The sequence below is a fragment of the Oratosquilla oratoria genome, unplaced genomic scaffold (genome assembly GCF_046742065.1).
Source record: "Oratosquilla oratoria isolate Oo_2021 unplaced genomic scaffold, ASM4674206v1 SCAFFOLD70, whole genome shotgun sequence".
NCBI lineage: Eukaryota > Metazoa > Arthropoda > Malacostraca > Stomatopoda > Squillidae > Oratosquilla > Oratosquilla oratoria.
Genome location: NW_027467734.1, coordinates 827,501 through 842,177, shown reverse-complemented (window position 1 = coordinate 842,177; position 14,677 = coordinate 827,501). Strand labels below are relative to the sequence as shown.

General features: G+C 37.1%; 1 protein-coding gene across 2 annotated transcripts in view; it reads left to right on the top strand.

Moving 5' to 3' along the window:
• The first annotated feature begins 11,342 nt into the window (after positions 1-11,342).
• LOC143023907 (uncharacterized) overlaps positions 11,343-14,677 on the top strand; it is a 46,363-nt gene continuing 43,028 nt past the window's right edge. The window contains exon 1 of one of the 2 annotated variants that reach the window (XM_076182575.1): positions 11,343-11,670. In XM_076182575.1, coding sequence (XP_076038690.1) covers positions 11,518-11,670 — 153 coding nt within the window. In that variant the 5' untranslated portion in view covers positions 11,343-11,517. The remainder of the gene's footprint in view (positions 11,671-14,677) is intronic. The other variant, XM_076182574.1, reaches the window with a different exon arrangement.

Sequence of the window (14,677 nt, the reverse complement as noted above, 5' to 3'; positions counted from 1 at the left end):
CAGACTGCCGACAGGTGATTTTATTGAGTTAAAGGAATCTCAACTTAGCAAAAGGGTTGAGTAAGTATTTATTTTATCTTATTAATCATTCTGGCTGCTCCCAGGTGAGAAGGAAGACAAGATAAAGCATGGAGCTTACGCCAGAAGACTCGTCGGTCTTACAGAAGCCGTCACTTTATTCCTATATGCTAGGGATGCCAAGGCATTCGTTGGATTCGAACCCAGGTCCATCTACTGTGAACCAAAACAGAAACCAGTGCGCCATATTGCCACGCTTAATTACCGGCTCAATTGCAAATAAAATCCTATTGAAAAGAATGTATACATAAACCACAATCATAAACATGTTAATTGGTGTCTATCTGTAGCATGTTTCCCATGTAGCCCAAAGTAATTAACTGTACAGGCACAAGAAATATTGTCATATCGTGAGCAGTTAGTGACCCGAGGACAAACTATTACTTGTGTTTCAGCCACAAGAGCAAAACCTGGATTGAAAAGAGTCTTGACGGTCGTGACCCTACCCAGTCCAAAGTCTGCTTCTCAGCAGACTGAAATTACTTGGTGTCAGCATAGGGCGCCGATGAGTCAAAAGGGTAAATAGTTTGACTCAACACTGTGCCACACATTAAACATGCAAGTATTTATGTGTATATAGAAATATATGTATATATATATATATATATATATATATATATATATATATACATATATATACATATATACTGTATATATATATATATATATATATATATATATATATATGTATGTATTTATGTATCTGCATGTATATACATATGTATAAATATATATGTATGTATATATGTATATATATATACATATATATATATATATATATATATATATACAAATACATATACATACATATATATACATATATGCATACATATACATATATATACATATATATATATATATATATATATACATACATATATATGTATATATATATGTGTGTTCACTATAAACCCACTATCGGAGAAAAAATGACGGAAGTATAGGGAAACTGCATATTTCGACTACTATCTGTAGTCTTCTTCAGCAGTGTATAAACAAGTATATATACATATATATATATACATATATGTATATATATATATATATATATATATATATATATATATATATATATATACATATATTGGGAAAGGTGGAGGGGGAAACACGAGTCTTTATCTGAATATCGAGTTTATTCCTGACCGGTTTTGCTTACAATAGCTTCTTTAGAGGAGTAAGCGAAACCGGTCAGGAATAAATTCGATATTCAGATAAAGACTCGTGTTTCCCCCTCCACCATTTCCATAATTTATCTCAATGTCTCTCTCTCTCTCTCTCTCTATATATATATATATATATATATATATATATATATATAGATATATATATATATATATATATATATATATATATAGTGAGTGCGTGTGTGTGTGTGCGTGTGTGCGTGTGTGTGTGTGTGTGTGTATGTGTGTGTGTGTGTGTGTGTGTGTGTGTGTGTGTGTGTGTGTGTGTGTGTGTGTGTGTGTGTGTGTGTGTGTGTGTGTGTGTGTGTACCGAGTCGTGTGTGTGTGTGTGTGTGTGTGTGTGTGTGTGTGTGTGTGTGTGTGTGTGTGTGTGTGTGTGTGTGTGTGTGTGTGTGTGTGTGTGTGTGTGTGTGTGTGTGTGTGTGTGTGTGTGTGTGTGTGTGTGTGTGTGTGTGTGTGTGTGTGTGTGTGTGGGCGCGCGTGTGTGCAAAATCAAGTTCAGCCGTCACGCAGCCTCAAATTCGGAACCTCAGTATGGGAGTCCAGTCTGTTACCATCTTACCACGCAAGGGGTATAATAGGAATAGAGTCTGCTATAAGCTGTATACTAGGAAGCGAAGCCGACCACACTGCGACCCATGCAACTAAGATTTCACCTACTCCCCAACCCTATTAGCAGGTACACACACACACACACACACACACACACACACACACACACACACACACACTCACACACACAAACAAACAAACAAACAAACATACACACAAATACATACATACAAATACACAAACACACACAAAAACACACACACTCACATACACACTACATACAAACAAACACACGCACAAATAAACAAACACACACACACATAAACATACACACACACACACACACACACACATACATGCTCTCTAGGCATGCCAATAATAAGAACAACGTGTTCTAGGTCACACAAGCCCCAGGCTATCTTCTTCAGAGTCCCTTACATACTGTGAAATGCACAGCCTGGGTGGCTATCTCACGACCAGGCATAATCGGACCATTTTGTTCAGACGATGCAGACGAGGAGACAGTCACTGTCACAGAAGAAAGAGCCTAACCTTGTGGTGCTCAACAGGTTCTAGAGGGCACTTTGGACGCGTCGTGGCGTGAATCGAGATGTTCATTGCTTCAAACAGAATGAGGCAGCTCTATATACAACCAACATAACAGTGGCGTGGCTGGACCTCATCGGGACTGATCAGAATACGCCGCGAATCAGAATGGCCTCCGTATCCACCCGATCTGAACCCGTAGGTTTTTTTTATCTTTGGAAGTTCTTGAAAGACCATGTGTATACTTGCTTAAGGTTACCCTTCGCTATCGAAGATGACGTTCTTTCTTCATAGAGGGAGTAAGGAAATCTACGCAAATAAAGAGACTAAAGTGCTGGAAAGGCTGTGCACACCACCTCCAGCACTATCTAGTGGCGACAAGGGAGGCCCTAGACGACCTACAGTTATGCAAGTTGCAGCATTTGAACAGGATTCCCGTTACTGACCGAAACCTGCCTGCGTGGAGATGCACCAAAGGCACTGAAGGACTTATTTGATTAAGGCGGATCTAACTCGCCTGATAACCCCGTCAATGAGTCGTAGTTTTTTGTTTATTTAAGCAAATGAGTGTTGCCTGGGCTTTACTCTGGTGGGAGTCTATTGTTTGGACAACGACGGCTTATTCAGTCGTGCCTTACGGATTCACTAGTCTTACTATCTGAATCGAATCGCCAGTGACGGCGTGCGTCAATCAAATAATTCCGGCAACCGGTAGAGCTCAGTCGGTAGAGCTTCGGCTTTGCATTTCGCAAGGTCCCGGTTCGAGTCCGGGGTCGATCCCCAACCCACCACCCCGGGGAAGCGTTCGACTGTCGCCCCACACGAGCCATGTGTGTAAGAATCGTTCTCGAACCTTCGCTGAACTGGAAGTAGCCATCACCCATGAGATTTGTGTCATCAGGAGGGAAGATTGCGTCGGAGAGATTGACAACTTCGCTCGTCTGTTCCGAGTACGTCTGCAACGTAACAGCAGTCATTAGGAACATGTGATCTAATAAATGTATCATTTAAGCGAGACTTTAAATCTTTAATGATTTAATTGCTGTAATGTAATTTTCTGGAAAATATAATATTTCTTGGGATTCTTCTCTGAATACATTTAATCGCTTTCTGCTTTTTACTGGAGGAAGCTCTGGTTAAGCTCAGTTTTACATTAAAACAGAAGTGGATTTCTACGTATTTACGGGTGCAAAGAAGAGTCAGCATCATGTGGCATCTAAACCTGAGATGTTTGTATATTCCATTGCCCATACTGGCAGTATGGGTAATGTAGTACATAACAGCTAAACGAGTCATGATTTATACTGACCCCAGCATTTGCCAGGTACATTACACTATGCTGAATCTTGTTTAAAACTAGTACGAGGACGCTTTCTATTCATAAGATACAGAGAAATCATTCCTAAGACAAACAAGAATTGCAAAAGCGCGCCTTTAAACCAGGTCACCATCAGGGTGACCAGATTTAACATAATTAAGCTAACTTTAGCATGATTCTCCATGTAACAATACTTTATTAACAGAAAGTATATAACAGAAACCGAACGTATCAAAAGGAACAAAAGATTTAGCATAATTTGTTGTCAATCTAGCATAACTTTATCTGTTGCCTGGCACGATTTCAGCTTGAGAAATCTGATTAACCAGGTTGCTCCTCGCAATAAAACAGTGCCAACACCGACTTGGCCAGGCAGTAGACAGCAACTGCCCTAAATGCAACCACAAAACAAAAGACAGAGTACACTGTCCTACATTCTTTCCAGAGAGCGACATAAAACCACCTGTGTTACTTATGGGCTGACCCATTGATCGTGGGCGGATTCTTTGGGGTCCCGGGTTTCCTGCGAGAGAACCAGGCAACAGTTGATTGACAATATAGAATATACAATATGAAATACGCAATATGTAATATACAATATGCAATATCCAATATGCAATATATATATGCAATTGTGTATTGTTTACAATAAATACACAATAAACGATACGCGATGCGTTATACACAATATACAATATGCAATATCAATTATGCAATATCCAATATGCGATATGTAATATACAATACAAAATAAACAATACGTGATGCGCCAAATACAATATGCAGTATACAATAATTATGTAATATACAATATACAATGTATAATATACAATATGCAATAGACAATATACTATGTGCAATACACAATATGCATTATACAATATACAATATGTAATATGCAATATACAATATAGAATAAACAATATGAATATACAATGCATAATACAGAATATACAATGTACAATATACGATACACAATATACAATATACAACACACGACATACAATATACAATACACAATATACAATGCGCAATATTCGATACGTTACATACATTCTGCGATATATATTATAACATACAGAACATGCTTTGTGTCCTGTTCAGTGACGTGTTCACCAATTCAAACACGCTAGAGCAGTTTAGACATTCAAGCAAGCTATGTATGAGTTGGTGGTCCAACACTTCAGATTATACTGGGCAATTGACGTTTTCAGTCCGACAGCATCAAATGGTAATTCCCCTCCTCAACCATCAACTCCAAAGAACTCCATTGCGACAGTGGTACTCTACCCGGGGATCATTACAAGATGGAATTGTCTATGCGTTTATTTAGGTATTTTATTTGATACTTACATTATTATAGTTTTTATTTATTTATTTATTTATTATTATTAGGATTTATTTTTCGCATCCGACCTAGATATGGACCAAAAGGTCTCCTGTCGGCATGCTCCGCCTTTGTAATCCTTAATCCTTTGTAAAATCAATAAGGTTGTCTAGCGGTAGCCACAAATATATATATATATATATAATAATCAATAAATAAATAAAAAAAATAATAAACGTTACCCAATATGGAGTGTCATTCTTTTGCGTTATTTTCATAATTAGTACTCTTGTTCTTCAATTAACTGCACTTTAGAGAGATATGATTTAAGAGTAGGTGGTAAGGAGCCTACGCCAGGAGGCGCCTAACTGTGGCCTATTATGCGCTTAGGCTGTTGGAGGAATGTGGGATTCGAACCCACAAATAAATGATTGCGAGACCAGCACGCTACCATTTACGCCACCAGCACACTAGATGGCGTAGGCAGAAAGAGATTTATTATATGAGGAAAAGTACTGATGACTCATGAAAACGTTATATAAATTATTATGGCTTTTATCCCACTAGCTTTAGAGATTAGGTTAAAGAATTAGATTTATCTACCTTGAATCTTGGTCCACGGTATGTTTGATCATTCAATTTTGATCATTCAGTTTTGATAAAGAAGAATATTACAACTTCACCTACACTGAATTTTTGAACCGTTATTTGTGTTCCCATTAATATTTTCTTAGAAATGCTTCATTGAATGTAATTTCTTTTCATTGTAGGAATATGAAAAGTTAAGACTAAATAATTTTCTTTTGATTCAAAACACATTAATATCAATCAAAACTCAAGGTTGGGTTACAGCTTTGTAACTTGGCAGTTACAAAACGAAAGGTGTCTAGCTAACTTTATCATACATTCCACTTCCTTCATCAGTATTCTCCACATACACACTACACCTAGGGCCGTTAGCTGTACCTAAAAGGGCTATCACACTGGGCAGCTTACACGGACTTCGCCAGCACCGACAGTTGAGTGTTCGTTCGAGTAAAAACGACTTCGGTTATGATATTTGAATTTTCAAATATCCAAATATCAAATTATCCTTCCGTCATGTATATCAAAGTTGAATGGTTGATTAAAAGATTGTAAACCTAGAAGAACGTTAGACATACTGTTGAAATGTTCTTAGATAAGTCTAGATTTCTGTGAGCGAAGTCATATTCTAGTTATTCAAATGGAGGTTGGAGGTAGGATGTCGGAGGAAAAATAGCCCAGTGTGATAACTACTTTACCCGTCTGAACTTGCTGGCACTTCGCCTCGACTTAATGTGGAGGCACACTTAGCCGATTCTCGCTAGCATGCTACTTGCTTTTGTTACTTTGATTAGAAACGACTTCGGTTACGATCTTTTGTTTTTCAAATTTCCAAATGTCAAATTACTTTTGCGTCATATAGTGAGATACTGAATGACGAACTAAGAAAAGTTAAACCTAAAATACGAATGTTAGACACATTGTTGAGATGTTCTTACGGAGGCTAAAATATTGTAACCGAAGCTGTTTCTACTCAGACGAAGTAGGAAAAGCAAATAGCATGCTAGTGAGAAATTCCTATGTGCAGACGCCTCTGCGGCGCCGGACAACCTACTCGGCAAGCCTCTTGATGAACCGGCTTAGTTGCTGGGCTCCGGTCACAACGAAGCGCTTCCTGGTGTAATTTTTTTTTTTTTTTTTTTTTTTTTTTTTTTTTTTTTTTTTTTTTTTTTTTTTTTTTTTTTTTTTTTTTTTTTTTTTTTTTTTTTTTTTTTTTTACTAGAAGATAATTTCTAAACTCGACACATTACTCACTGGAAGGTTGGGATCTAGCATCTTGGATTGGCTGGTCTCCAAAATCTTAAGTGATCATCTGTTAATAGCTTTAGGACATAAAGTTTATTTTCGGGTTTGCATACAGAGGTGCGCTGGCTGAGCGGGTTAGGGTGTCGTTACTTGCGGCGAAGGTCGAGGAGATGGCGGTTCGAATCCTACCACCGGCGAAGTTGAACCAAGGGCATGGTTCATTAAATTCCACGCTACAAAGTCCTCTGTGAGGGGCATCGTCCTAGCCTTCCGATAGGTGGGGAGTTTGTGACGTTAAGCCATATCATATCATATAGAGATACGACGATGTAACCACCTTTGCCCTTTGTGGTCGGATAGTATCCAAGGGAAGTGAATGTCAGCTGGTTGTGTTTGTGTGATGCAATGAGAAGAATTAGAGGGATTGAGGGCTCTTGCATAGAAATGTGTTCTTTTCAATTTCGTATTATATTCTATAGAAAGAATTTTAGTTTCTGTCTGCAGGTGTTCTATTGAGTGGTTTTGGCGCATCTTGTTATTATTCTCAATATTTTCTATTGTTAATAAGATGTCTACGACTATTTTCCTGATTGTTAGGCACCAAGCAGTGGAAACATAGTCAAGTATGGTTCTTATAGTTTTTATGGTTCTTGTAGACCAGCATTTCCCAACCTGGGGTGCTGAAACCAGTTATAGGGGGTGCTGGGAGGTGATGCACACAAAAATCATATTGATATATGTATCATTGATTACTTTTCCGTGCTATTCTATTTTTCTAGGGTGTTCTTATTTCTTCTACAAACAATATTGTCAATTTGTTTCAATTCTAAGGAATCAAGAAAATAAATCATCAAGCAGTACACTTCACTTTCTTTTATCCTTCTAATAACAAGATAGAGGTGCTGGACTGCTTAGACATGACAATAGGAGGTGATATGGTCGGAAAAGGTTTGGAAACGCTGTTGTAGACTGATTAATCCTTCTATTGGCCAAGGCCTGATTTTATAATCTATTTCAATATGTTTACTTTCTTTCTAATATTCACCGTCTGATCCTTGATGCTCGGGATGATAGTCATATTAGTATTAAAAGTGATGCATAACATTTTTAGGTTCTCTTCCAGTGGAATGCTCTGGAAATTTAAAATCACCATTGAGTGTACTTCGATTCATGGTTGTCTGGAATAAGCCATGTTGTCGATGATTTCTAGATTAAGGTTTTCATTATATTATTTCTGAGCAATTGTTCTAGTTTGTCGAGGTAAACTCGGGTATTTTAGCTAGAATTTTATAGTTGCTATGCTGTGTTATCATCGTCATATCATCTGTAAAGGTGAGGGTTTTTTTTCTGGGTTTACTGTTGAAAGACCGCTTGTGAAGAGATTTTATAGAATTGGTCAGATATATATATTTTTTTTTATGGGACTCCACTGTACAGTCTTTCTGTCCCAATTTTTTTCTTTTTTTTTTCTTTTGGATTATTCTGCACTGCCTGCATGCTAAAAATGTTGTAAGCAGATTCTTGTCGTTTTTGTGGATGTGTCTTCATAATAACTTTTGACAGAATGTGTCTGGGATCTTCATCAAATGTATATTGCTACCTTGTTTATTTATCTATTTATTTATCTATCTATTTATTTACTTATTTATTTATTTTATTATTTTTTCTGGTGGGTTTTTCATGTTAAATCCTTCCAGCACTTGTTGAATAATGTTTGTTAGCGATGTGATGATGGTGTAGACCTTGAATTGATGTTAGTTTAGAGATGTGGATAGTTTTATTGTTTCTTTCTGACAATAACCTTTCCATCAACTTGGGTATAATGGACAGGATTGAGATTGATCTATAGGATACTGGGTTTCCATGTGGTCTATTTGATTTCAGTATGGGTATTATCCATATATAAAGATATTAACAAATAAATCAGTAAAGAGGTGAATGTGTACGTATATTTATAAATAGCTAATTAATTTGTTTATTAAAAGGCTTTATTATTATTATTTAAGATGTCTTATATTATATCGAACGTGCCATTGCCTTTACGGTTAGCAAAGTCGTCTCTCCCTGTTTCACAAACCTTCGTCCGGGTAATTAGCCTGAACCTATCGTTTCTCGTCTGGTTTTATATTCAGCATGAAATCATTTTCACCTCTGACATTATCTGTTACTCTCAGAATTTTTAAGGTTCGTATGAGGGGACAGAGAGTTGGGCTCGCACTGTAAATGAAGCCGCCTTGCTGTGAATGTACTGTATCTGAGCCATTGCTTCTGATCCGGGCAGTAGGCAGGATACAGGGATGACCAGTCATCCACGAGGAGCTAAGAAAGGGTGGTGGACGGGAGTGGAATAGGTGGGAGTGTGTGCGTGGTTTTGACTTGGCTACCCCCCTTATTAGGGGGAAAGAAGCGCTTGGTATATAGATAAAATAGAATATATGAAATTTGCTCCAAGTCTTCGACTTTGTGCAGTTTTTATATCACCTGATTCTGATAATGAGTTTTAGTTCCTCCGTCGCCGTCCCCACCCTAATCTGTCACTGCATTCGATGAGATTTGGTAACCGTACAGAAATGTTATATTCCAGATGTGGACGGACTAATGAAAATTAAGTTTTGTTCTTAACAGTTTTATTTTCTTAAGTCAAATGTCCACGCTCTTGATCCTAAAATTGCTTTGGCTTTTATTTTTGAAGTACTTGATGCTCAGATGGTTCCATATAGTTACAAAGGATTACAAAGGATTACAAAGGCGGAGCATGCCGACAGGAGACCTTTTGGTCCATATCTAGGTCGGATGCGGAAAAAATTATGATAGTAATAAATGAATAAATAAAAACTATAATAATATAACAAATAAAATACATGCATATATGCATAGGTATAGTTAAATAATAAACAAACAGGTAAATAGTAAATAATAATAAATTGGCATATAACTAATAATAAATGAGAATCAAACAAACAAATGATAACAAAACAAAAACAAATAATATAAAATAAATTATAATCATGACAGCATCTTGCTTAGGTGTTTATCTAAATGATTACACAAACGCACTTTCACTTTTTTTTTACTTCAATTAGACTTGTAGATGTGTTTTGTGTTGTTTGTACCATTATGAACGGCTTGCATTTACTGGCGTCAAGTTTCGTCAGCCAGTTTTGTAACCATTTTGATTGTTTGGTCTTTAAATTTTGATTAATTTTTTATTGTTTAGTTTATTTGAGTGACCACCTAGTCTCCACAGTTTTGTATTGTCAGCAAATCCGGGTATGAATTAACAGTTTCCAGCTCATGATCTATTTCAAATACTTGGATTACCCCCAGAAACGGCCAAAGAACAACATTAATTAATTGTATTAGGAATACATTCTCATTCGTGAGCATTGCCATGAAAAAAAAATCCTGTTAATAACTTGGTAAATTTCACCTAATGCCATGCAATGCCAACTTGTCTCTTGGAAGAAACAATATTGTTTTTCACCTAAATCCAGAGATTTGAAATCTAGACTTTCTGTGACAACATTGTAAAGTTCTGTTAGGTTTGTTAAGAAATAGTTTTTACGTCTGAAAATGTGTTTAGGAGTCGTCTTCTAGAAAGTTCGTACTTAAATATGGCTCATCAGCACTTTTTATCGACATAAATTATATCAAAATACTTGAGAAAAAACACGCGGTAACTCAGTGGATATCATGTCGAACTCATGAGCAGATGGTCGTGAGTACGATTCCCGAGACCCGCTGCAAATATGCTACGTTGGTTCCCGACAGGCCAGGCGAGAAAGTGACTCAACATTGGCCTAAAAAAAATGCTTGAGGGATAAAGGATCTAGATCCAAAGAGCTTGTCAGAAGTATATTGATAATCATTAACAGAGTCACCGGAAAATAAGTACCACATACAATCAAATACGATGAAAAATTATGAACGCTCCTAATTATATGTTTGTTCAAATCAAAACCGATAAATATGTTCTATTCAACTCATAAATATACATATATATTTCAAATCCTACTCTTCTTCATATGTAAGAAAATGTTGGAAATAAGATAATTATATATAACCTTATATATAAGTATGAAAAAACGAACTCACTTTATTGGAATTAGTCTCGTACGTAATAAGGTAACAGTTACATCATTCCTGAAACTTTGTAAATATAGCTTTCGCTTATTTTTGTTATACATTTCAATATATTAATGGTGATACGATTCGTTCACGATATCAGCAATGATATTTTGAACTATACACTAGTGACATCTATTAGCCCGATTTCTAAGTTGAACGTTCGTTCGTAATGCCATTTTGTGGGCATTTTCCACAAATTTGTGAGAGAAATTTGTTCCCATGGGACGTTTTGTGAAAAATCATATGTTGCAATGAATTTATTTGTGTATATAATAATTCCACCTTTTAGTGGGAAAAATATGGAAATCCATATTTCCTTTTAGGAATTTTGTGGGGAAATCTCGCTCATTTGTGGGCAACATTGCTTTCCTCTCGCCTTCCTTGATAACCGTCAAAAACCTGTGGCGGGCTCTGCCGGAAGATTTAGAACTTGAGAACAAAGTAGCCTTATCTGAAGTGACAAATTACCAGTGTAATTTTAGTTAACCAGTCCATGACAAATTGAAAGGGAAAAATCAGAAGGCAGTGAAATAGGCAAAGAAGACGGGGAATAGATGGTGTTTATTTTTCTTAATTTTACTCGCGTGTTGTCATTCTACTGCAAGGACAACAGTCGCCATAGATCAGCTCTCCATTGGAAGAAGAGCACACACTTCAATTCTTCCAAGGCACGAAAGGAGGATGGAAGGAAGAAATATCCTAACTACGTAAGTTTATGCACTAATACTCTTTCATCTTAGATTTAGGAGACAATATTTACCAAAATGTATATCCAGATAGTATGAAATAGCAATTGGAGGAGCTGAAATCCGTTACGCTTAAGTGAGGTTATCCATTGGTCATGTTAGTTTGATAGAAGTAATTTCCCATTGGCCATGTAAGTATGGACGAGGTTATTGTGATTAAAAGCCAAAACAGTACGTTTGCATATTCTAAGGATTACAAAGTAGGAGCATGCCGACAATAGACTGAATTTATATCCAACAAGTTATGTACCGGTGAAGTTTGTAATTTGTAAAGGCAAAACTAGGAACGTCAATCTTATACATTGTATGCATACAAAACTAATTTATACAAGAAAAATGGTATACTAAGTCCTTGCCAGTTAAGTTATATATAAAATAAACCGTTTCCCACAGATATCACTGTGCAAATTTTTTGAATTCGTAAAGTAAGAATTGGACACTTGTTAACTACTGGATAGGAGGAAATTATAATAATTTGGTGGAATTCTTAACTCCCTTCGGAACAAATATTGTAACAATGTTACAATGGCCTCTAGCCAATCTTCCATTTACGTTTTTGTTTACCAGATTTGACTAAAAATGCGATACTAAATTGAATCGAGATATTCGAACCAGATCGCATGAAAAATCCACCTCACACATTTGAATTTGTTTTCTATTGCAAAAATAATACTGATAAAGTGAATAGATGAAATGGAGGAGGAGGGGAGAGAGGTCTTACCGCCTTGTACTTAGTTTAAACCGTGGGAACTGTAACTACACACCCACGCAAATAACGGTGGCATTTTCTCTAAACGCCCGTCCGTGATACCTGACGTTGTGCGTGGTTTCGTGTTCCAAGATGATAAAAGGAAAATTATGACATTAAGCCTGAATATACTTTTAACTGGACACGAACCAGACAAAAACGTACGCCTCAAGCTATCAGGACGTGTATCTAATCTGAGAAGAAACAACTTCGCCGACCATGTAGTCAACGAATATACACCCCATAAAGATCGTTAGATAAGCACTTGTAACATGTCGTAACCTATCTTGATTAATTGCTATCATTTAAGGGCCGCGCGGAAGCCTAGTGGGTACCGTGTCGAACTCGTAAGCATGTGGTCGTGAGTTCGGTTTCCAGGACCTGCCCCGTGCTTCTTCCGTTGGTTCCCGACTGCCCTGGCCAGGCGAGGAGGCAACCCAAACATCGGCCTATATATATATTTATTTATTATATATATATATAAATGGCCACAGCTAACAAGGTTTGCTCTACTAGGGGTTTCTCACTTCCCACTTTTTTTAACTATTGTATATACATGTTTATGAACCTCACAAACTTTAGCGGTTGTGCACACCTACACGATATAGCATTAGAAAATTAAATATTAATTTTGTAAATTATAATACATGAACGTAATACGTGATTTACGTCATCAAAAACCAAACCAACAATATTCTATAATGAAATGCAAAAATGTCTTACAAATAGGCTGCTAACCCAAGTCGGTACACTTTGCAGACAACCGAACACCGGCACCCCGCCCCTTCCCGGGGGACGGGGAAAAGGCGGAGCATCCGTGTTTATTTTATGTTTGTGTGTTTCCCCGCTTTTGCATTTCCCTGTTTTTTTTTTTTCTTCTTCTTCTTCTTCTTGTGTGCGTGGGTATGTGTGCCTTCAAGCACATTTGTGATTGTGTGCGTGTTTCCAAGCTTGCTTGTGCGTGTTTGCTTGCGTGCATGTTTGTTTTTGTCCGTGTGTGTGTACGTCCAAACGTTTCCGTGTATTTGTGTTTGCGCGTTGTAATGTTTGCTCGATAGAAGAAACGCGGTCACTGTGGCAGTGGTATCGACGGGACTTTGAGCAGTGTCACATTGTAACAATGCATTTAGGAACCCCCTGTCCCCTCCCAAGCCCCCCTCTCACCCCCAAAAAATGAGGGAGGGGGATCCAGCGCCGGGGGGATCCGTTGCGTGGGAATAATATCGAGGAAATCAAGGATGTCGCGAGTTGGGGGCAAAGGCCACGCTGAAGAAGGAAGAGGAGGGGGTGGATGGGAATGGAAGGGGTTTGGAGGGGCTCAAGGTCGACTGGGATGGTGTAGTTATGCTTCTTGAATGCACTGGCAAAGCATGAAGGAGTAAGAGAAAGATACGAAGGGGAGAAAAAAAAAATTAAAGAGCCTTTGGGTCCATAACGAAAGTGAAAGTAGACTATCACAACGATGCTTGAACATTACCATAGTCAATGTGCCCACATGGATTCAGGGATATATATGTATATATATATATATATGTGTGTATATATGTGTATGTATATGATATATGTATGTGTGTGTGTATATATATATATGTGCACTAAAAATCCACTATTCTTTGGATTTAAGAAAAGAAGGAAATAACGAATTTCCGTATATTTCGATCACTTGCTGTGATCCTCTTCAAGCGGAATACATAGACAAAAGAACATACATATCTTATATACAGATGAGAGAGGTAAAGTTAGGGAACATGGACAAGACATCTCATATGGCATCTATATTGTTGCTCGGGTTCTGTGGCAAATCGTCCGCTTTTACAATATGAGGAAATAATTTATTAACTGCCAAGGTGGTTATGTAATAAGTTAATAAATTTCCTCATATTGTAAAAGCGGACGATTTGCCACAGAACCCGCGCAACAATATAGATGCCACATGAGATGTCTTGTCCATGTTCCCTAACTTTACCTCTTATCTGTATAAAAGATATGTATGTTCTTTTGTTTATGAATTCCGCTTGAAGAGGATCAAAGAAAGTGATCGAAATATACGGAAATTCGTTATTTCCTTCTTTTCTTAAATCCAAATAATAGTGGGTTTTTAGTGCAATTACTAATGTGTAACGACATTACTGGACAGTGATATATGTGTATATATGTATATATATATGTGTGTGTGTGTATATATGTATGTATATATGTGTGTATATATGTATATATATA